Here is a 24,824-nt window from a genome sequence, read left to right on the forward strand (position 1 = left end):
AAGTATATATTTTTACTATTTCTGGGCATCTCTCACACCAATCACACCATTTAGTACGCCCCCTTTCCTTGTACTCACATTTACCCATTCATACTCCCTACCCCTTCACCCGTACCATCCCAGGGTTCCCTCCTCTTTATTTTTTGTAATGCATTATCGGGATGTGGTGAACCGGGTATGAACTTATCTCTACACTTATATGTGGTAGAGCACCATCTCTCAATTAAACTATTGAGCATCTGTGGGGCATCCTCAAATGGAAGGCGGAGGAGCGCAAAGTCTCTAACATCTACCAGCTCTGTGATGTAGTCATGGAGGAGTGGAAGAGGACTCCAGTGGCAACCTGTGAAGCTCTGGTGAACTCCATGCCCAGGAGGGTTAAGGCAGTGCTGAAAAATGATGGTGGCCACACAAAATATTGACACTTTGGGCCCAATTTGGACATTTTAACTTAGAAGTGTACTCACTTTTGTTGCCAGCGGTTTAGACATTAATGGCTGTGTGTTGTTTTTAGGGGACAGCAAATTTACACTGTTATACAAGCTGTACACTTACTACTTTACATTGTAGCAACGTGTAATTTCATTAGTGTTGTCACATGAAAAGATAGAATAAAATATTTACAAAAATGTGAGGGGTGTACTCACTTTTATGAGATACTGTAAGTAGGAGCTCCCACGCTATGCATTTATGTTCTTATGTGTGTGTACATGGAGGCAGGGGACTTAAACATTTGTTTTTTCATTTTTTTTTTTTTTTTTTTTATACTTAACTTAATAGCCCCCTATGTGACAGCACTGTAATAACAGGCTCTCTTTATTGAGATATCAGGGGTCTGTTATGCCCTGTACACACGGTCGGACTTTCCGACGGAAAATGTGTGATAGAACCTTGTTGTTGGAAATTCCGACCGTGTGTAGGCTCCATCCCACATTTTCCATCGGAATTTCCCACACACAAAGTTTGAGAGCAGGCTATAAAATTTTCCGACAACAAAATCCGTTGTCGGAAATTCCGATCGTGTGTTCACAAATCCGACGGACAAAGTGCCATGCGTGCTCAGAATAAATTAAGAGACGAAAGCTATTGGCTACTGCCCCGTTTATAGTCCCGACGTACGCGTTTTACGTCACCGCGTTTAGAACGATCGGATTTTCCGACAACTTTGTGTGACCATGTATATGCAAGACAAGTTTGAGCCAACATCCGTCAGAAAAAATCCATGAATTTTGTTGTCGGAATGTCCGATCAATGTCCGACCGTGTGTACATGGCATTAGACTTATTGTGTATGATTTTAACAGGTAAAGCATGCTTTTGTAATATTTTGGTAAAGCCAGACACATATCTGAACATTTTAAATGAGGTGGTGTTTAGCATAAATCCATTTTTTGGATCCTCCAGTTCAAACTACCAGGCTATGCCCCTGGATAAAACAAACTGTTCTAAGCACATTAGACTCCACTCATTTCTGCTTAACTGTACAAACTGTGTCTTGCTTTGAATAACTACATTTTCATTAGGATTGAGAGATTTCATGAAGAAAGAATACAATAATGGAATAGTGAGTGCATTGAGAGAACCATTACCATCTGAGAACAGTGAAGCTCCAGCCAAAACAAATTGGGGAAGTGGTCAGCAATAAAAACATGTATGGAGAGAAAGGATGAGAGCGCCAAGCCGTCGAGATCGATTCGGGCTTTAATTTTTATGTGTCACAATAAAAAGGTCTATTAAGAGTTGCCAGCCAACGTGTTTGAGGACGTACACAGATCCCCCTTCATCTGGACTTAAAGTGGTTCTAAAGCCTTGAGGGTTTTCATCTTGATGCATTACAGGCATACCCCACTTTTAGGTACACAATGGGGTTTATTTACTAAAGCTGGAAAGTGCAAAATCAGGCTCACTTCTGCATAGAAACCAATGAGCTTCCAGGTTTTATTACCAAAGCTTAAATGAACAAGCTGGGGTTAGAAGCTCATTGGTTTCTTCAGGCTCACTATGCAGAAGTGAGCCTGATTTTGCACTTTCCAGCTTTAGTAAATAAACCCCATTGTGTATTTAAAAGTGGGGTATGCCTGTATATGCGTTAAGGTGAAAAACCTGTGCTGAAAAACTCTCCCAAGCTCCTCCTTATACTTACCGAGTCAAATCCAGCGATGTGCACGAGAGCAGCAGCTCTCACCGCTGTCTCCCACCTCCCTGGACAGATTTATATCAGCGGGAGCCAATCAAATGCTGTGCCGAGCGAACAGGGCTGGCCGCCCACTCTGCGTCAATAGACGCATACAAGGTGGCTCGGGAGGCGTTCTATGGGGGGCACTTGTCGAAGAGGAGAAGCCTGGAGCGCTGGCAGGACCCCAGAAGAAGAGGATCAGGGCTGTTCTATGAAAACTATTGCACAGAGCAGGTAAGTATGACATGATTGTTCTTTGAATTAAAACAAAACCAAAGCTTTAAAGTGTTACTAAACCCAGAACCTGCATTCGCTATATCTGGTCTCTCACAGTACACAGAACATAGAAATGCAATTATTTTAGTAAATAGAAACAGATAAATACCTTCTCTCATCAGCAGTAATAGCAACCTTGTGACTTGAAAAAACTCTAGCGATACACACCAAACTGAGCATGTGCAGCCCATCCCCTGCCTCTGAAAATCAAAGGTTATTTTTTTGGAGACAGTGAAAGAAGGAGGATCAGAGAAGTCAGGATCAAACAGCCTTTATACACTATGCAAAGGATTAACCCCTTAGGTGCCACAGTGAGTATAACAAGCACGCTTTACCGCATACACAGACTGATTTTACAGTTGTGGGTTTAGTAACACTTTAATGTCGCTTTAAATTTATTGTGCAGCATTGTAATATAAAGCTCCAACAAAAGTTACAGCCTTATTGAGAAAATTTAAAATTACAATCTATAAAGGATTTATAATCCAGGATTAACTATAACCAACTGCCTGGATTGCTTCTGCACAAAAAATCTACCCCATGGAAAAAGAGTGATTGTGTATGACTCCCAAAACATGTTGGCTGTCAATTGTTAGATTATTTAATCAAGACAAATAAAAAACCCTATCTGGATTAAAGGCACCCTCATCTTTTCTTTGTATACAAGTTGACTCTCCCAGGAGCCCTAATGGGGCTCCATTGGGCAATAGACAGCTGCCACACTATCACACAATCATTCAAGTTAGTCAAAACTTCCAGCAAGCTTTGGGTCCAGTGCCCCACCACCCCAATAAAGAAAAAAAGAAAGAAAAAAAAAACACCATTGCTTGCGTTACTAAAAACAAGTGCTGTCTGAGTCCCTAGTGGAAACATGTTCCTCACTACCTGTTGATAAAAGAAGTGAAGGTACATTTTAGCAACTGGGACTCTGACAGCAATAAAAAGAAGGGATTAAACTGATGCCCATTCCATCTGAAATTAAGGGAAGAAATTTGCTGAAGTTCATCTTTAAGGGAAGTAATGTGTGGAGAAGCCATTGCTGACCTCACAAAAATGCTATTTGTCTTGCTTTGTACCTGATCATCTAGTTTCTGAGTTAAAGCCAAACAAGTATACAGACCAGAGTGCATTACTTCATTGGATGCATTATTATTCTTGGTCAATGACTCAGTAGTGAAACTTGAAGGCCAGCATGACAGCCAAACAGATCCAAATGTTAAGCTCAGTAATTACAACTTTTATATATCCTTTCATGACAGGTTTCCTTTAATACAAATCATGAATCCAATACATGAATAGTGTGCCTTAAATAATGACAGAGCAGAATTTCCAAATGCATCCCATGATGATTGTAATGCAACATTAGTTACAGGACAGGATTGGATACCCGGCCCATGAATATAATAGCGTTGATTGGGACTTCTCGAATGAACACCATGAAAGGCCTGTTGGCTTTGAAAATCAAACGTTTTAGTGGTAACGAGCGGCCTGTTACAACCACAGCTGACGAGGCTGCTGCTTCACTGCCTTCCTCATTGACCTGGATAATGAAAGATAAGTCTTTGTAAATATAACTACATAAGTAAAAGATGAGCCTGAAATTATGGAAGAAACATGGAATGGGCCCAACATAAGATTTTACAGTATAGCAGACAGTGTGGGACATAAGCAGCAAAAGGGCTCTTGTGTGAGAAGAGTATTTAGCCCGCCCACATTTATTTAATCAAGCGAGAAAGGATCAAAGGTGGGAACACCCAGAATAATCACAGCGCACCAACCCCTTGAACTGAAACCACCCCCATACACACAGATGCACCGGTCAGAAATTGGTGCCCTAATGAGCTAGATGTGAGTTTACAGTGTGAAGCTATTTAAAACAATATAAAACTGTAGGATACAATACAAAACCAAATGACAGATGAAGCTTATGTAAGCTAGATGCTGCTGATAGCCCAGAGTACTATACAACACACTACTAAGCCAACTCTGGAAGTGCTGCTTCATTCCAGCATGGTTATGCTGTGTGGCTGTAGGAGACTAAAAGTTGGAAGGGGGTGAGAAGCGCAACAACCATAGTGTAGCACATAAAGTGTAATTGTAATAGAAAATATAAAAAAGCACTCACAAAGATAAACTAGAGCTCAGCATGACAGTCAGGTAGCCTCTGGGAAAGAGATCAGACACCCAACCAGGATGCCTTGCCTTGGCCACCGGCAGGGGAGCGGGGGTGAATTTGGAAACAGGGAACCGCTGTCACTGGAAAGCCAAAGTCATGGATGGAACACAGGGCCCAGGGTATGAAGCCACCTTGTGTAGTAGGAAAATGCTGGAGCTGGAACACGTTTCAAAGCAACGTGCCTTCTTCAGCCTGTCTAAAAATGGGCTACCCACCAGCATTAATGCCCATTTTTAGACAGGCTGAAGAAGAAGCAAGGTTGCTTTGAAATGCGTTCCAGCTTGTGCATTTTCTTACTACATAAGGTGGCTTCATATCCTAGAGCTAGGCCCTGTATTCTATCCATGGCTTTGGCTTTCCAGTGACTGCAGTTGCCTGCTTCCAATTCACCTCCCCTTCCTTGCCGCTGGCCAAGGCAAGGCATCCTGGGTGCGTGCCTGATCTCTGTCCCAGAGACTACCTGTCATGCTGAGCTCGATTTTATCTTTTTGAGTGCTTTTGTATATTTTCTATTAAAATTACACTTTACATGCTACACTATGGTTGTTGTGCTTCTCTCCCCCTCCCAACTTTTTGTCACATTTATTTAACACCCACGTAGAAATATCTATGTATAGAGTAAAGGTTTATATGTCTCAACTCCCTCATAGCCGGTAATATGCAAATGAGGTAAAACATTGGACATCCCCTTCACCTGCCAAAATGGTATCAAGGAAATTAGACCAGCATTCTGTATGTCTCAGCACTGGTTAAACAGGAAGGTGCTCAGTGAGAGACCATGAGCTTGGTTCACTGGAGAGATCTATGTGTGTGTCATTAAGAGAAAGGGGGTGAGGGAATTTACCTCTTTTTACTGCTGCCTATTTGGAAGATTTCTCTTCATATTATGTCTACCTGCCAATTGTCAAATAGAATATAAGGAGGGCACAGGTATTTGCTAGTAGAGTGAGGGAGGTTTAGAACCTCTGTCATAAATTTATTGTGGTCTGGGAGCCCATGAAGGAGATTTACCCTCACTACCTGTCCAAGTTACATTTGTCACAGAGAAGTGACATCTGTTCTATTGTGAGCCAGGGTTAATAATGAAAAAGGTTCAAACCCTTCCCCACTCTATACAATAAAAACAAATTTAGCTGGAGCTAGACTTTAAAGTAGATATAAATCCTACCTCAATGACATTTAGTTTGCGAAAACGCAGTGCATCATAACAAACTTTTTTTTTTTTTTACTTTTTACATAATTTTTTGCATTTCAGTGCTGCTCTACCCCCCACCCACATAACTGGATTGCAAGGAGATGGAGCCTCGTGTAATTGTTTGAATTTAGCGTGACTGTGCCTGCAAAGCCATGGCATCCATTTACAGGGATGGGAATGGGAAGATTACATGTCCCATCTGGTACTGTAGTAGGACTCACAGATAGCATCGGCACAAGTGTGGTGATGACCTCAAATTTGTAGTCCATTGCTTACTGCCTCTAGCTCCAAAAAAAAAAAAAAAGCCCCATACCTCTGTATGAACCTAGAACTAGGATATAAACAATACAAGAGCCTTTGCATCTCACCTGTGATGCACGGATTGCGGTTGCAATGCTTTGCAGGCTGTAGTGCAAAAACATTGAGTACTGTGCAAAAGTTTTAGGCAGGTGTGAAAAAATACTGTATATTAAGAATGCTTTCAGAAATAGAAGTGTTAATAGTTTATTTTTACAGTGCCTTGAAAAAGTATTCATACCCCTTGACATTTTCCACATGTTATAACCAAAAATGTAAATGTATTTTATTGGGATTTTATGTGATAGACCAACACAAAGTAGAACATAATTGTGAAGTGGAAGGATAATGATAAATGGTTTTCAATTTTTTTTTTCAAATAAATATGTGAAAAGTGTGGCGTGCATTTGTATTCAGCCCCCCTGAGTCAATACTTTGTAGAACCACCTTTTGCTGCAGTTACAGCTACAAGTCTTTTTGGGTATGTCTCTACCAGCTTTGCAGAAGAGAGTGAAATTTTGGCCCATTCTTCTTTGCAAAATAGCTCAAGTTCTGTCAAAATGGATGGAAAGCGTCTGTGAACAGCAATTTTCAAGTCTTGCCACAGATTCTGAATTGGATTTAGGTCTGGACTTTGACTGTGCCATTATAACACATGAATATGCTTTGATCTAAACCATTCCACTGTAGGTCTGGCTGTATGTTTAGGGTCGTTGACCTGCTGGAAGGATACCTCTGCTCCAGTCTCAAGTCTTTTACAGACTCTAACAGGTTTTCTTCTAAGATTGCCCTGTATTTGGCTCCATCCATCTTCCCATCAACTCTGACCAGCTTCCCTGTCCCTGCTGAAGAAAAGCATCCCCACAACATGATGCTGCCACCACCATGTTTCACGGTGTGTTCAGGGCGATATGCAGTTAGTTTTGCTGTTAGTTTTCCGCCACAGATAGCATTTTGCTTTTAGGCCAAAAAGGTACATTTTTGGTCTCATCTGACTAGAGCACCTTCTTGCATACGTTTGCTGCGCCCCCCCCATGGCTTTTTGAAAACTGCAAACAGAGCTTCTTATGGCTTTCTTTCAACAGTGGATTTCTTCTTGCCACTCTACCATAAAGGCCAGATTTGTGGCATGCACAACTAATCATTGTCCTGTGGACAGATACTCCCACCTGAGCTGTGGATCTCTGCAGCTCCTCCAGAGTTACCATGGGCCTCTTGGCTGCTTCTCTGATTAAAGCTCTTCTTGCCTGATGTGTCAGTTTGGGTGGACGGCCATGTCTTGGTAGGTTTGCAGTTGTGCCATACTCTTTCCATTTTCGGATGATGGATTGAACAGTGTTCAGTGAGATGTTCAAAGCTTGGGATATTTTTTTTATAACCTAACCCTGCTTTAAAGGTTTTCCACAACTTTATCCCTGACCTTTCTGGTATGTTCCTTCATGATGCGTTTTTTTCACTAAGGTTCTCTAACAAACCTCTGAGGGCATCACAGAACAGCTGTATTTATACTGAGATTACTTCCAGGACTCCTTTTTCTTTTTTGCACTGAAGATAGTTCTTAATGACATTGGCTGTATGCAGAAAAAGTTGGGGACCAATTACTGCTTCCTTGATGGTATGGCACGATGTATAAGTATCTGCCTTTATGTCTCAGCATTGAACACACCACCATTATTCCTGACCAAATCCATTTTCAGAAATGCCACCCCAAATTTGCAAGGAACCGCCACCATGCTTCACTATTGCCTACAGACACTCATTGTACCGCTGTCCAGTCTTTCGGTGAACAAACTGCCCCCTGCTACAGCCAAATATTTTCAAATTTAGAATCAGTCCAGAACACCTGCCGCCATTATCTGTACCCCAGTTCCTAGGTTTTCGTGCATAGATGAATCACTTAGCCTGGTTTCCACATCAGGGGTATGGCTTTTTCTTCAACGAAGACCATTTCTGGCCAGACTTCTCGGTACAGTAGATGGGTGTACCTGGGTTCCACCTGTTCTGTGCTGATGACACTACTGGACATCGTTCATTGTCAAAGGGAGATAAGCATAATGTGTCTTTCATCTGCTGGATTAAGTTTCCTTGGCCGACCACTGTGTCTAAAGTCCTCAATGTTGCCCGATGAATGGTGTCCTCAGCGCTGAGAAATACAGGCAGATACTTATCCATCATGCTATACCATTGGCAGCCAGTCAATAGGGAGCACCACCACCCCCAAAGCTACTTATTAAAAAAAAAAAAAACATATCCCTTTAGGTGTGTGTGTTAAGGGTGCCGAACACACAGGTGCTATCGGAGGCATGACGCGTGTGTAAACACGTGATTGGGGCTAAGAAACTCTACTGGCGTAGTTTACAGTGTCCTTGGGGATAAGAGCCTTGCGCCCAAACACTCCACCTCTAGGTTTCCTGTGGATGTTATTGATTGGCGGGTCCATAGGGCGGTGCTTTTATAGGACCCGCGGCATCATTGGCTCACACGCTGCCTGTCTCCTTCAGCAAATGAGGGAATCAGCAGCAGAACAACAGTAGCAGGCTCGGGGCAGACAGGGATAGGTCCGAGCAGCAGGCAGAGGCAAAGGCAGCAGTCCATCCATCTCCCTGTGACACAGACTCTGCAACCAGCAGTGCACACACAAATCTCCAGGTACAGTACATGCTGCAGGGCCAGGACTGGAGGGGGACGGAAGGGGCATCTGCCATGCTATTTTTTTTTACTGTGCCCTGACTACAGCAGTGCCTTTCACCTTCAGCTTTACTTCCCCTCTCTCCGTGTAATGCAAGTCTCTACATGTTCCCAATCACACCAATCCCCCCCACCCCCCTTACTATCCCCTGTTTGCTTGCTTTTCCCTGGCCTATATCTAAACTGCTCCCATCCTGCAGCCTTCTTGTCAGATCTGACCTTTCCAATCACTGACTGTCTGCCTGACACCCTTTCCATCCCACATTACTTTTTATTTCTTCCAAACTCAGCAGCTCACTACATTCTCTGCACTTAAGGTGGCTGTAGTAGGAATATAATTAAAAAGGAATCATCTATTCTGTGGCCACCTTAAATGAGTGCAGAGAATGTACTGAGCTGCTGAACAGTTTGGACGAGATAAAAAGTAATGTGGGATGGAAAGGATGTCAGGCAGACAGTCAGTGATTGGACCCCTAGAGAGGAATTGCCAGATCTGGGACCACACTTGTAAAGAAGAACTCCACATAGGGATGGTGGGAACCCCTCATAATGGGCACAGTAGGTGTACAGACCTGGGAACCCAGTACAGGGATGGTGGGAACCCCTCATGACAGGCACATTAGGTGTTCAGACCCAGAGAGTCACCACGGGATGGTGGAAACCCCTCATAACAGTGAGGCTGCATAAGATGGGCACAGTTTTATCTAGCAGTAATGATACATAATCACCCGATAAATGGCTATTTACAAGCCTGCATTACTAATAGTTGAATTTTGCAGTTTGTTTGTGCGTGCGCCGCCCCCCCCAAATAAAAAAAAAATTTGAGCACCAGCCACCACTGGGCTTTACCCTCAGGGAGGAGTGTAATTGCCCCCAAATTTATTCTGCAGCAGGACTGCAAACCCATGCATACAGCCAATGTCATTAAGAACTATCTTCAGTGTAAAGAAGAACAAGGATTCCTGGAAGTAATGGACATCATGGAGTCTGTCTGGGATTACATGAAGAGACAGAAGGATTTGAGGCAGCCGACATCCACAGATGATCTGTGATTAGTTCTCCAAGATGTTTGGAACAACCTACCTGCCAAGCTCCTTCAAAAACTGTGTGCAAGTGTACCTAGAATAATTGATGCTGGTGTAAAGCCAAAGAGTAGTCACACCAAATATTAATTTGATTTAGATTTAAAAATCTATATTTTTGAAAGCATTCTTACTTTACAGCATTTCTTGACACCTGCCTAAAACTTTTGCGCAGTAATGTAATAAATGCACCTTTTCCCATAAATGTGAGTGCATTTATTGTTAATTTTCTGCAGAATGTGTACTATGCTGTTAAAATTTATATGAGGTTTTAGTGACTGAATTTATATAAAAACGTGAACATTTTCAAATGAACAGAACATGTCATTTCATAATTTACAGGAAATGCCCAAGGGTTCACATAAGGTTGTGTGTCTTAAGTATTAAGAGCTTACCTCAAGAAATGCTTTATGGTATGCATCTGATACATATAAATCTGATCTTCCGCCAGCAATAATTCCTGCCGGAGTAAAATAAAAAGAACATTGTATAATCCCATCATTCTAACAATTTTAACAATTATTTCTGCTAATCACTATGATTTTTTTTATATTTCATACAGAGCTTTCAAATACAGGGCACACCTTGCTCCGTATCAAACCGTGTAATCAGAATCCTTGTTAATCAAATGCTGTGAAAAAGTCAATGGCAAGATAAATCCCACCACCATTAACTACATAGTAAATTGAGATTGTGCAATCTGGGTTAGAAAGATTAAAGCAGAAATCCAGGTTTTAATGCACTTTAAAAAGTTTGTTTCGGTCAAGCTGGCCCAAACAAATAATTTTAGGGCTGTTACTGATTAAAATTTTCGTGTTCGTTTAATCGATTTTTTTTAATCGATTGACTAATTTCGATTATTATAACGCACATACAGATCCAACTACTTTTAGCTGATCTCTTAGCATTGCAACTCTGCATTAGTCAGTGGTAAATGTGGTATACACTGTATACAATCTCCCGACACTAGTTAGTTTCCACAATCCATGACTTAACTTCACACAAATACATTTTAAATTCAGACTGTAGCAAGCGCCGCCGTCACGGCAACAGCAGAAGCCGATCCACACGGCAAAAATATCACAGCTCAACAGCTTCTAAGGACAACAATGTTAAAAAACGGAGGTGATCAAATTTGCCTACACTTAACTCACTGAATGATCCCAGTTAACCACATCCATATTTACCATCACTGTCTAGGCTGTCCGGTGACCTCACAGACATCGACGTCACCGGACTCCTCCCCCCTTCCCTTCGTTAGCAGACGGAGGCACTTGGGGAAGGGGGGAGGAGTCCGGTGGCGTAGATATCCATGACGTCACTGGATCTCTGACGGAACTCCCTGAAGACCCGGAAGCTGGCGGAGAGGTGAGTACCGATCAAAAGAATTTTGATCGATCAAAAAAATGAACGATTAATCGAGGAATTAATCTTTAATTTGCCCAGCCCTAAATAATTTCCTTCACTAAATGATGAAGCCGCTGTGTGTGCTGTATTATATATACTGTAGTAGCATTAGCAGCATACAGTAACCAGCGCTGTGTTCTGGCAACAATATGGGCAGGTAATACAAGGGTTCCTCTGAGAGAAGAGGCGACCGGATAATGTCACAACTTCCACCTCGACCAATCATTTGAAAACTTGTATTCGTTGATAAAAAAAACAAGGCTTCCGCTGAAAGGCAGAGAAGAACTCAGCCTGACTCTTATTCCAGCAGCAGATGGGTAATAATCCCCCATACTGCTGCCGGAACACAGCTTCCTGGGATATCTACATCACAGCTATCCCAGGAGGCAGTGGGGTTGATTTACTAAAGGCAAATAGCCTGTGCACTGCAAACAAAAAACATTTTTTCTTGCACATAATTGGATGATAGAAATCAGCAGATTTTTCCTTCATTTCAGAGCTTCCCCTCAGATCTAGCGCAACTGCACTTACAGTGCATTGTAGTCCACAGACTATTTGCCTTTAGTAAATCAACCCCATTGCGTTACCAAGCAGAAACTGTGCAGTGTAAGCGCAGCGAGTGGTATAGTGGAAATCTGCCAGACTCTGGCAGCAATTGTGCACACGCGCAGAAATCCCGCCATCAGTCTCTGCCAGGTCCTAGATATCTCGAAGACAATGGCAGTGTATATGCGCACATGCTGGAATTTAGGATGGTGGTGGAGAAGACAGGAGGGGGGGGACCATTCAGACAGCAGTTTAGATTCCCTATAGGTCAGGTTCTAGGTGGTCTAAACTATGCCCTTGAACCAGGTTGTCGGTTACCCATTACATGTCAATGTGATAGTCTCTCATTTGTAAGTTGTTTTATTGTATGCAAGGTTTATTGCCACTGTCTATTGGAGATGATGTTGCCCTACTCCACTGGGTGTGTTGCCTGAAAAAAATACATTTATTTTAGCCTCAGTGTGTCAGAGTGCAGTACTGCCTAGCAGGTGATTAAAGAATAAGTTGACCTTTTTTTTAAAAAAATAAATAATAAATGCACATCTTTTTGCAGGTAAAAAAAAAAAGTACATTTTTTTCCCCAAATTCGAGCCTGGAAAGCATTGCAGGCTTCTCAGTGTATCTGTCTGCTGGTAACTCGTACGGCCAGCAGGATACACACTGACAAAAATAATGAATTTACTACCAGAGCGCTCAACAGTGCCAGCTGCAAAGGCTGTTGGGACTTGTAGTTTACCATTCACAATGACAGTGGGCGGTCCAAGAACATGCCTGCCCGTGTTCCAAATATCAAGCTTATCCTTTAACATGTGGAATCCAAACATCAGTGGCTCCTTGGGGGGAGGGGGGGGGGGCGGAGCATTAAAAGATTAAAAAAAAAAAAAAAGTACATGTTGTCCCTGACCAACTATGGGCTCTCTGTGGCGGTTTGTCACTATACAGTGGGTATAGTGAAAAGAAATAACACCAACATGTCAGAAAAAAAACAGATTTACTGAGTTGGAAAAAGGATCACCCCCTTGTGTTAGCATTTTGCTGAACCACCTTTTGCTTTAATCATAGCCTTTATGCTGTTGGGATATGTCTCTAACTTTGTACATCTAGACTTTGCAACATTTGCCAGCTCTTTGCAGAACTGCTCAAGTTCAGTTAAATTTGATGGTGACCGTTTGTGGACTGCAGTCTTCAGGTCATTCCACAGATTTTCTATGGGGTTTAAGTCTGGCCTCTGACTAGGCCATGCAAGGACATTCATCTTTTTCTCCCTCAACCATTGTGTGGTCATTCTTGCTGTATGCTCTGGGTCATTATGTTGGAAGGTAAAACTTCTTCCCATTGACAACTTTCTGGCAGAGGGCAGCCGATTTTCCTAAAAAATGTGATGGTATTTTGACCCATTCATTCTTTTTTCTATCCTGACAAGTGCTCCAGTCCCTGCTGCAAAGAAAAAACCCCATAACAGGATATTACCACCTCCCTGCTTTACTGTAGGAATGGGAATGGTATTATTTGGATGGTGAGCTGTATTGGATTTCTGCCAGACATATTGTTTGGTGTTGAGGCCAAATAGTTCAATTTTAGTCTCATCTGACCATAACGCCTTTTTCTATGTGGCCTCAGAATTTGTAATGTGTATTTTGGCAAAGCTCAGTCGTGACTTGTTGTCATATGCACAAAATGACCACTCTGTCATAAATTCCTGCAACTGCTTTAGAGTTGCTGTAGGCCTCTTGGTAGCCTCTATGCCCAGTTTCCGCCTGGCTCTTTAATCCAGTTTGGAGCAATGTCCTGATCCAGGAAGGGGCTGTGTTGTACCAAACACCTTCCACTTCTTAGTAATAAACTTTATTGTGCTTCTAGGCATTAATAAAGCTGGATAAAACAAAAAACTGCGGATGACTTCATTTTAGGCTGCAAAGCTACAAAATGTGATTTTAAAGGGGGGGGGGGGGTGTGATTATTTTCCATACCCACTGTATATCCTAGTTCAGGACCACACTACAAAGGAATGGCTTCACATTTATTTGCAAATGTATGCAACAGACTCATTTTTGAATTTGATAGCTAGGTGATCTGCCATAGATTGGGTCAAGTACATTTATTGTCTCGGCTGTTAGGGTCAACTGGCAACAGTTTTTGGTTAGTGTAGGGAAGGGTTTTCAACCTTATTCCAGTCATGGCACCCTTTATACACACACACACACACGTACACACTTACAGCCTTTTCAAAAACTGCACCTGGCTGACCCAAACACCTCCTCTTTTTGGCTGTTTTTCACTTTCAAGTTTACGTTCGGTACTTCAGAGCTGAGCTGTGTACGTCTATAGACACATACATTTTGGCTCGGACACGCCTTTCCGCTCCCTCCTCACTGGATTTTACCAACATAGGGCTGTCTTCTCTCATTTGCTCAGCTGATCAGCATATTCCAGCCATAAATCATTGGCCGAAACCCGCTGATTGGCTTGTGTTATAGCAAATGACAATACAGCCAGGGCGGGCGGCCCCTTCCCAGAAATGAAAATCACGTAAATATTTATGTGATTCTGCACAGCCAATCCGCCCCGTAGCAGTAAAGCTACAGGAGGTGGTCGGCAAGTGGTTAAGGTAAAAAACCTTGTAACTTTAGAACTAATTTCAGTTGTCACAAATCAACCCCAAACGGTTTGACACGATAATATGACTTGTGCCTATTATGCTCTTTCTTCATGAATAATGGATTAGCTAACAAAACTGTTGTCTTAATTTCTGTATGCGACAAGTGAAAATGAAGAAAAACTAACCTGGAAGCCTTGCAGTATGTGGGTTAAACAAATCTTTTAGGCCCATTTTTTCCAGATTTTGTTTTAAACTGATTGAATCTTCGATTCGGAATCTGGGAACATAGACACTCAAATGAAGTTCCCGCATGTTGTCCATCCACTCTGTTAGCTTCTCCAGGGAAAGGCTTTGTTCAACTGTTTCTAGGAGAGTTCCTTCTGAGGGCAGCACTAACACCATTGTGATGTCATCACCTTTAAAGGGCATTTCAAGGACCTCAACAGAATCCTTTATATAGGAAGCATAGCGGAACTTACTATCTTGAAACATCATTGGGACTTCAGAGGACTTTGTAGTTCCGGGTACATGAAATTCTTCCATGATCGTATTTCTTGAATCAAACTTTGACTTCCACAATCCCTGTAGGTGATCAGATTGGTTAGCTGAAGCTTTCAGTATATGAATATATAAATAAAAAAAAAAAATCCCATTGCAGTTTAATGAATGCAAGAGCAGCTACTACTCAAGTTGTCACATCACATCAATTACAAATAAAGTGCAATACAGTGAAGCGCTCTAACCATTAATTAAAATGAAAACCAGAAAAATATATAAGCATACAGAATAAAAAAGTGCTAATGTTAATAAATCTGTGAAAAATTGATACTTTCAACTGTGCATAAACATCCAGTCCATACAATAAAGTGCATAAAAGCAAAGTGCATAAAAAGCCTTCTGAGTAGGCAATAGCAAAATTGCAAGTGGAAATTCATGTTTGCTTTACGTCGGTGTGAAGGGTTTAAAATATTAACTAGAACATTTATTTACCAAGTTAATTTGCTATGAATAGCTAAATATCAATGTAACATTAAAAAACACAGGGATTTTATTATAAACTGTATGTCTGGGCAAAAAATAAAATCAATAAATAAAACCATTTTTAGCATGTTTTTGCAAGACATACACATTCGAGTTTCTCTCTTTAAAAATGCTGCAAGTACACAATAGTGTCCATTTATCCTGCCAGAAATTAAAAAAAACCTTTTAACATCCTTTGCATTCTACTTCTGTTGCACTAAAATCCCAAGCAGTTATCAACCTTGCACAGTGCAAGGGATTACAAAAGAGAACACTACGCCTGCTCAGCAAGTCGTAGCCAAGCATTCCGAAGCAGAAAAAAAAAAGCTTAGCAGTCATGATCCAATAGAACCTTGCCCTGTTTCTCCCAAAAGTGTGTTGCCTAAAAGCATACTATTTTTTTTCTGTAACACTTAAACTCTTTTCTTAAACAATAGGTCTTTCCTAACTTAAACTTTAAGGCAAAATGAACTGACAAGTAATCCAAACACTAAACCACCCTCTTCCCTAGAACCCATATAATATCTTCTCACTTTGAAATAGATGGCATTCACCAGCACTAGGATTGTATCTGCTGTGATGGCTCCTTCTGGGATTACATCAGTGATTCGCTTCTCTGTTTTATTGGCAACCCAGTTATTGATAATTTCCCGAGATTGTTCAGCTTTCTCCTGAAGACATATGTAAGAACGAGAACAAAAGAATGAAGGATGCATCATTTAACAGTAAAAATGCTCCATGTATATAATATTGCAACCTACGTACATGCAAAATGATTAAACAAGGCTGGCCAAACCATCCTTTGTATTCATTTTCATATTACCTAGTTTTCCCAAGCTTGTTTTACAGAGTTTTCCTGTGTCACTGTTTCCTGTCCACAGTAATATGCTCCAACCCTTTTCCACTAACTGAACCATTCCTGCCTGGCCTGTTAACCACATTCTTTGGCTGCTCTGCCTCTTTCTCCTATAGTGCCATGCTCCTACTTCCTACACATACCCTGTCTCTCCCTTCTACTATTCTGACTCTGTAAGAACAAACAGCTTAGGTTGCAGCTGAAAAGAAGGCAGGTTTAGGAAGGTAGTAAATGACAGCTGTAGAGGGTTCCAAGACCTCTACTTAACCTCCTAACTTGGTCCTGCTTCCATCCCTAGCCTACACTGTTCCTTATTCTTACACCTGCCCTGACCCCCTAGCACCTGCTCTCCCCCCACACAAGCCCAGGTCTCTTTACCCATATCTACCATGTTTCCACTTTCTACACCTACTCTGCCCTTTCTTATAAATTACCTTCTTCACACATTCTAAATCTACACTGCACCATCTGCTACATGGCCCCAGTCTCACCTTATAACTTATCTTGTTCTTTCTTTTAACATTTGCCCTAACATTACCACTTATCTAACTGGATACATTTACCCTGTTTTGGTTTTCCTTTTGCAACTACCATGACGACATCTATAGTAGGCCCAAGCTAGTACAAAAATGGGGTAGTGTAATGCCAAGGACCAGGAATTTATACTAATTTAATCTTGCAACTTTATCTTCTTATTAAAAAGCTTTTTTTATGTTTGCATTCTATTTGTCTGGTATAAATACTAGAGGATAAGTGTCTAAATAACTATTTTTTATTTTGTTCCTCTAAGAACCATGCTATATCTTCTTTTGTGTTGAGATAGTCCTGACAATACAATACCTTGGCACACAGCCTAAAACCAAACTTTGAGACCTCACTAAGGAAAGGAAGATTGGTAGTGGGATGTAACCAAAACAAAACTTGTAAATGTGACATTAATGGGGGCGGGGTGGGACAAAGTGTAAGGATACAACTCATCTTCCTACATTTGTAAAAAAAATAAATAAAACCTTTTGCATTGAATATGTTATGCATACACTAGACTTAACTTTTAAGAGAGTGTCCCTTTTCTACTTAGTGGTGTACCATTAGCCCATAGTTTAGTTGTAGGTGTATCCAGCAATATGTGAGAATGGAAGAAGTCTCCCAGACCAAAATATTTAACACATTTTAAGAGATGAATCCAAACTCACCTTGAAGTTTAGAGGCCACAGTTTAGCTCCATACACTGCCTCACTAATCTCTTGATAGGTTTCATTAAAGGTCAGTGACTTCTCTCCAAAGAGACGGTTAGTTGAGATCAGTTCTGATGATTTGTTAGCTTTCCTATACAATCGACAATTCAGTTTTGCAAAGTAGAAGTGGATTTGATCAGATGCCCTGGTAGAAACTTGATCAAAGTGGAAGACCTTTAACAGAGAGAGGTAGTCATGTGGATGCTCAACAATCTTTTTTTCATAATCAATAGTATTTGCTGACTAACACTTTTCCAGGGAATTACTTGATTAAAAAAAAAAAACATTAACACAAAAACAGGCCATACAACCTAAATGTAATATTGGAGTAATGAATTCTGACTTTTGGGGATCAGGGGTCAAGGTGAGAGAATTTAGGACTAATGTAAGGTTATAAATCCTTGGTAAAATGGTTTGGAACCTCTTGAATCCATATTTAACCCCTTCCCGGCGAACGTAGGCAGATGTGCGTACTCGGCTTTCGGGGGTTATGCCCGCATCATCCGGTACCGTTGTTTAGAGCCGGCAATCGTCTATCCGAATATAACAACTGATGCGGCTAAAAGCCGCTCGGCTGTTATACCGGAGGAGCGGGAGGGGACGCCCCCCTTCTCCCACCGCTCTTACCGGGCCTCCCATTCGATTGGGAGGCCCGGTGGCCAATCCGCTGTCTCCGGCGGCTGGGGGCGGGCTGGAACAAAGCTGTGGATGGCTTCGTTCCAGCCTTCTTATTGTAAACGCGGAAGCGACGTCATGACGTCACTTCCCGTTTACTCGGCTGCCAACGGCACCGATTTTAAAAAAATATACAGTATTCAGAATCACCGTTTTCGTCAATCTGAATACTTTGAAGTGCAAAGGAGGGATTTTAAACACAATTTATAAATATATAATTAAATAAAATAGATAAGAAAAAAAAAAAATTTTAAGTGCCCCGTCCCCGCGAGCTCGCGCAGCAAAGAAAACGCATGGTGTTCAAATCCCACATGTGAGGTATCGCCGCGATCGTCAGAGCAAGAGCAATAATTCTAGCACTAGACCTTCTCTGTAACTCTAACCTGGTAACCGTAAAAAAAATTTAAAGCGTCACCTATGGAAATTCTTAGGTACCGTAGTTTGTCGCCATTCCACGAGTGCGTGCAATTATAAAGCGTGACATGTTTGGTATCTATTTACTCGGTGTAACATCATCTTTCACATTATACAAAAAAAAAATTGGGGTAACTTTACTGTTTGGATTTTTTAAAATTCATGAAAGTGTCCCTTTTCCCAAAAATTTGCGTTTAAACACTGCTGCACAAATACCATGTGATATAAAATATTACAACAATCTCCATTTTATTCTCTAGATTCTCGGCTAAAAAAAATATATATAATGTTTGGGGGTTCTAAGTAATTTTCTAGCCAAAAATACGGATTTTAACGTGTAAACACCAAATTTCAAAAATAGGCTTAGTCATGAAAGGGTTATTACAATCTTTTGAATACTTTGCCTAATGTATACATTAACAGTACAATATAACAGAAGTGACAAAGATTAGAAGGTACAACCCGTTGTCTTCTGTACTTCAGCACCTCCACTGGTCCAAAAAAAAAAATAAAAAAAAAATAAAATTTCGTTGTGAAATACCTGTGATCAAAGGCATTACTACAAAAGAAGCCAAATTCATCCATTCTCTATTTGTTGGATGAATTTGTCATTTTTAGTTTAGCCCTCACCAACACGCTCATTTCAAGATTTAAATTCCATTTCCTGGCATGTTAATGTCCAATATAAAAGATCCTAAACAGGGCATATATAAAAAAATTGTCAATATTTTTTACATAGATGTGCAAAGAGGAAAGTGCCAGAACTAAAATTATAGTCCAGATTTTTTTTATTATTCAGAATCTCACTGTCAATCACTGCTGAGGATGAAAGGTTAGGGTCTGTTGTGAAGACTCTCCCAGTTGTTACGGCTCACCCACATCATCATCATCACAGGAGCAAGCTCTCAAACCCCTGCACGTGGGTAGAATAATAGGGGGGAGTTTGGGACTTTAAATGAAGCACACGGTCTGTGCCTCCATCCCTGTTCAGGTATGAGAAAAAGGAAGGTGCGACTTTAATGAGGCTATTGATTTGTGGGGGTGAGATAATTAGAAAATATATTTAATTGGCATATTGAGTCTGACAATACATAACAATGATGCAGATAGTAGAAAAGGTTTAATATGTATACACACACACATATATGGTGTTGATCTCATGAATACATTACATATACATATCAAAGGGATGGCATATAAAATTAACAAGAGATTTAATATGGATAAAATGAATTATTGCAAATTCATATATGTATACGTCATCTAAATGGCACTATGCAGTGTAATCAATGGTAAGAAACACAGTATAATCATTTGGTTGTAGATAATGAGTCTAAGTAGGTTCCTATCAGTGGGCATGAGAATGCATCCTAAAAGCCCAACGCGTTTCATGGCACATGGGTGGTTCACGGTTTTCTCCACGCATTATCACTAGAGCTAAATTCTAATGCCCCGTACACACGGTCGGATTTTCCGACGGAAAATGTATGATAGGACCTTGTTGTCGGAAATTCCGACCGTGTGTAGGCTCCATCACACGTTGTCCATCGGATTTTCCGACACACAAAGTTTGAGAGCAGGCTATAAAAGTTTCAGACAACAAAATCCGTTGTCGGAATTTCCGATCGTGTGTACACAAATCCGACGCACAAAGTGCCACGCATGCTCAGAATAAATAAAGAGATGAAAGCTATTGGCTACTGCCCCGTTTATAGTCCCGACGTACGTGTTTTACGTCACCGCGTTCAGAATGATCGGATTTTCCAACAACTTTGCGTGACCGTGTGTATGCAAGACAAGTTTGAGCCAACATCCGTAGGAAAAAATCCTAGGATTTTGTTGTCGGAATGTCCGATCAATGTCGGACCATGTATACGGGGCATAACTGTGATGGGAGAGAGAAAGCACATGTGAGTGGTTGTGATTCGGAGAAAGAACTTGTTTCCGCAATGGTGGGGATGAGCAATAAACAGCAGGAATACTCTTTACAATGCCCTTGCAACAACATAAGACAGGGGAATGCCATCTCTGGAAGTTTTTCAGCCAGGCTTAGGGAGGTACATAAATGGCCTGCACCTTCAGCAACAAAATATCCAACTTCTGGTCAAAGCTTCAGTTTGTTTTTTATCTACAGGCCCCTCTTTTTGCAGTTTTTTGCCAAAGGTGAACAAACCCTTTATAAGCTCCGAATACTAGATGGACTCTGTTCCACACTTTTTCACTCACCTGCATAAGCTCCTTTAATGTGTTGTCACAAGCCCCAAGCTTGACCATGGTGAAAGCCTGGGAGATACTAAGAGGTGACATAAACAGGTTTTCAGAGTTGGACTTGGAGTCCGCCAGGACTTTAAAAAAGTCTATGGCAAACATGGAGTTTGCCTTGGAAAGCTCCCAGACTCGAGGATTGGTAGCTTCTGGAATCTTCTCTGAAGGAGAGGTCTCCTTCTGCATCTCCTCTCCTTCTGACGCTTCCTTCCGATAGATGCACATAGGACTCAAAGGGATGTCTTTGGGTTTGGCAATACAGATGTCTGGATATTGGGAGGTAGACAAACCCACCAGGGACAACAGCAATACTGGTAGAATATACATATCTAAGAGAAGAGAAGCTGGTGAGAGTCATAAATCAAGATGACAGTAAGATTGTGGCATGATGGGCAGTTCTAATAGCATTAAATTCATATTAAAGTGAACCTTGCATGATAAAAATATGTTCTAACAGCAGAGTCCAGACTTCTCCTTCAGCTTTGTACTGAAGTTGTGTGGAAAAAAACTACACAAGTTATACAGAAACATAGAAGAGCAACAACAGGAAAAGCGGTCCACCCACCAAGTGGTCCACCCAGTTATCTTGATAAGATAGTTCTAGGGCCGAAACGACTAATCGATTAATCGATTGTGAAAATAGTTGTCAACTATTTTCATAATCGATTAATCGGCCAGCATACAGAATGCATTATTTGTTTACATATCAGGAAATACAGTGCATCATACATACAGCTCAGTACACCATCCAAACATGTCAGCAAGTGCCTGAGAACTTGTGAATGTGTGAGGAGCAATGCGCCATGGGACATGTAGTCCTGGGCAGGAAGTGAGTGTTCTAAAGTCAGAAGTTTTTTTACCTTGCTATAGGGGCACTCTATACTCTACTACTGCAGCTTGCTGTTGGGGCACTCTGAATTAAGGAGGAGCCAGAAGCGTCAGTGGGAGACCCCAGAAGAAAAGAATCAGGGCTGCTCTGTGCAAAACCATTACACAGAGCAGATAAGTATTACATGACTGGAGGTAATATAAGGCATTACAATTACATTTAAAGTAAAAGTTTTCCAGTATTGTGCATTATATTTAAAATGTTTATATCCATGAAAAAAAAAAAGTCTCAGCTTTTAGTACTACTTTAATATTAACCACTTGAGCCCCGGACCATTATGCTGCCTAAGGACCAGAGGTCTTTTTCCAATTTGGCACTGCGTCGCTTTAACTGCTAATTGCGTGGTCATGCCCAAACGAAATTTGCGTCCTTTTCTTCCCACAAATAGAGCTTTCTTTTGATGGTATTTGATCACCTCTGCGGTTTTTATTTTTTGCGCTATAAACGGAAAAAGACCGAAAATTTTGAAAAAAAATGATATTTTCTACTTTTTGTTATAAAAAAAATCCAATAAACTAAATTTTAGTCATACATTTAGGCCAAAATGTATTCGGCCACATGTCTTTGGTAAAAAAAATGTCAATAAGCGTATATTTATTGGTTTACGCAAAAGTTATAGCGTCTACAAACTAGGGTACATTTTCTGTAATTTACACAGCTTTTAGTTTATGACTGCCTATGTCATTTCTTGAGGTGCTAAAATGGCAGGGCAGTACAAAACCCCCCCAAGTGACCCCATTTTGGAAAGTAGACACCCCAAGGAAATTGCTGAGAGGCATGTTGAACCCATTGAATATTTATTTTTTTTGTCCCAAGTGATTGAATAATGACAAAAAAAAAAAAAAAAAAAAATATTTACAAAAAGTTGTCACTAAATGATATATTGCTCACACAGGCCATGGGCCTATGTGGAATTGCACCCCAAAATACATTCAGCTGCTTCTCCTGAGTATGGAGATACCACATGTGTGGGACTTTTTGGGAGCCTAGCCGCGTACGGGGCCCCGAAAACCAATCACCACCTTCAGGATTTCTAAGGGTGTAAATTTTTGATTTTACTCCTCACTACCTATCACAGTTTCGGAGGCCATGGAATGCCCAGGTGGCACAAAACCCCCCAAAATGACCCCATTTTGGAAAGTAGACACCCCAAGCTATTTGCTGAGAGGCATGGTGAGTATTTTGCAGCTCTCATTTGTTTTTGAAAATGAAGAAAGACAAGAAAAAACATTTTTTTTTTCTTTTTTCAATTTTCAAAACTTTGTGACAAAAAGTGAGGTCTGCAAAATACTCACTATACCTCTCAGCAAATAGCTTGGGGTGTCTACTTTCCAAAATGGGGTCATTTGGGGGGGGTTTGTGCCACCTGGGCTTTCCATGGCCTCCGAAACTGTGATAGGCAGTGAAGAGTGAAATCAAAAATTCACGCCCTTAGAAAGCCTGAAGGCGGTGCTTGGTTTTCGGGGTCCCGTACGTGGCTAGGCTCCCAAAAAGTCTCACACATGTGGTATCCCCGTACTCAGGAGAAGCAGCAGAATGTATTTTGGGGTGTAATTTCACATATTCCCATGGCATGTTTGAGCAATATAACATTTAGTGACAACTTTGTGCAAAAAAAAAAAAAAAAAAAAAAAATGTGTCTCATTCCCGCAACTTGTGTCGCAATATAAAATATTCCATGGACTCGACATGCCTCTCAGCAAATAGCTTGGGGTGTCTACTTTCCAAAATGGGGTCATTTGGGGGGGTTTTGAACTGTCCTGGCATTTTATGCACAACATTTAGAAGCTTATGTCACACATCACCCACTCTTCTAACCACTTGAAGACAAAGCCCTTTCTGACACTTATTGTTTACATGAAAAAGTTATTTTTTTTTTGCAAAAAAATTACTTTGAACCCCCAAACATTATATATTTTTTTAAAGCAAATGCCCTACAGATTAAAATGGTGGGTGTTTCATTTTTTTTTTTCACACAGTATTTGCGCAGCGATTTTTCAAACGCATTTTTTGGGGAAAAAACACACTTTTTTAAATTTTAATGCACTAAAACACACTATATTGCCCAAATGTTTGATGAAATAAAAAAGATGATCTTAGGCCGAGTACATGGATACCAAACATGACATGCTTTAAAATTGCGCACAAACGTGCAGTGGCAACAAAATAAATACATTTTTAAAAGCCTTTAAAAGCCTTTACAGGTTACCACTTTAGATCTACAGAGGAGGTCTACTGCAAAAATTACTGCCCTCGATCTGACCTTCGCGGTGATACCTCACATGCATGGTGCAATTGCTGTTTATGTTTGACGACAGACCGCCGATTGCGTTCGCCTTAGCGCGAGAGCAGGGGGTGACAGGGGTGCTTTTTTTTTTTTTTTTTTTTTCTTTATTATTTTTCTGCTTTTTTTATCTTATTTTTAAACTGTTCCTTTCATATTTTTTTTTTTTAATCATTTTTATTGTTATCTCGGGGAATGTAAATATCCCCTATGATAGCAATAGGTAGTGACTGGTACTCTTTTTTGAAAAAATTGGGGTCTATTAGACCCTAGATCTCTCCTCTGCCCTCAAAGCATCTGACCACACCAAGATCGGTATGATAAAATGCTTCCCCAATTTCCCAATGGCGCTATTTACATCCGGCGAAATCTAAGTCATAAAATGCTCGTAGCTTCCGGTTTCTTAGGCCATAGAGATGTTTGGAGCCACTCTGGTCTCTGATCAGCTCTATGGTCAGCTGGCTGAATCACCGGCTGCATTCTCAGTTTCCCTGTTGAGACAGGAGAGCCAGAGAAAAACACGGAAGACGGTGGGGGGGGGGCATTCCCTCCCACGGCTTGTAAAAGCAGTCTAGAGGCTAATTAGCCGCTAGGATTGCTTTTACATGAAAGCCGACCGCTGGCTGAAAAGAATGATACCAAGATGATACCTAAACCTGCAGGCATCATTCTGGTATAACCACTCAAAGTCGTGAATGGCGTACCTGAAGACAAAAAAATGGTTAACAATAAAGCACAGTAAACG

General features: G+C 41.0%; 1 protein-coding gene across 3 annotated transcripts in view; it reads right to left on the reverse strand.

Annotated features, from left to right (window-relative positions):
- Window positions 1-3,687: 3,687 nt before the first annotated feature.
- Window positions 3,688-24,824, reverse strand: part of SERPINC1 (serpin family C member 1) — a 33,276-nt gene continuing 12,139 nt past the window's right edge. For 2 of the 3 annotated variants that reach the window (XM_073593426.1, XM_073593425.1), the window contains exons 2-7: window positions 20,868-21,235; window positions 17,511-17,726; window positions 15,995-16,132; window positions 14,627-15,023; window positions 10,285-10,349; window positions 3,688-3,991 (exon numbers count right to left, since the gene is read on the reverse strand). In XM_073593426.1, the coding sequence (XP_073449527.1) occupies window positions 3,818-3,991; window positions 10,285-10,349; window positions 14,627-15,023; window positions 15,995-16,132; window positions 17,511-17,726; window positions 20,868-21,233 (1,356 nt within the window). In that variant the 5' untranslated portion in view covers window positions 21,234-21,235 and the 3' untranslated portion in view covers window positions 3,688-3,817. Of the gene's footprint in view, window positions 3,992-10,284; window positions 10,350-14,626; window positions 15,024-15,994; window positions 16,133-17,510; window positions 17,727-20,867; window positions 21,251-24,824 lie in introns of all 3 variants that reach the window. The other variant, XM_073593427.1, reaches the window with a different exon arrangement.

This window comes from Aquarana catesbeiana, linkage group LG07 (assembly GCF_042186555.1).
Source record: "Aquarana catesbeiana isolate 2022-GZ linkage group LG07, ASM4218655v1, whole genome shotgun sequence".
In the NCBI taxonomy this organism is placed as follows: domain Eukaryota; kingdom Metazoa; phylum Chordata; class Amphibia; order Anura; family Ranidae; genus Aquarana; species Aquarana catesbeiana.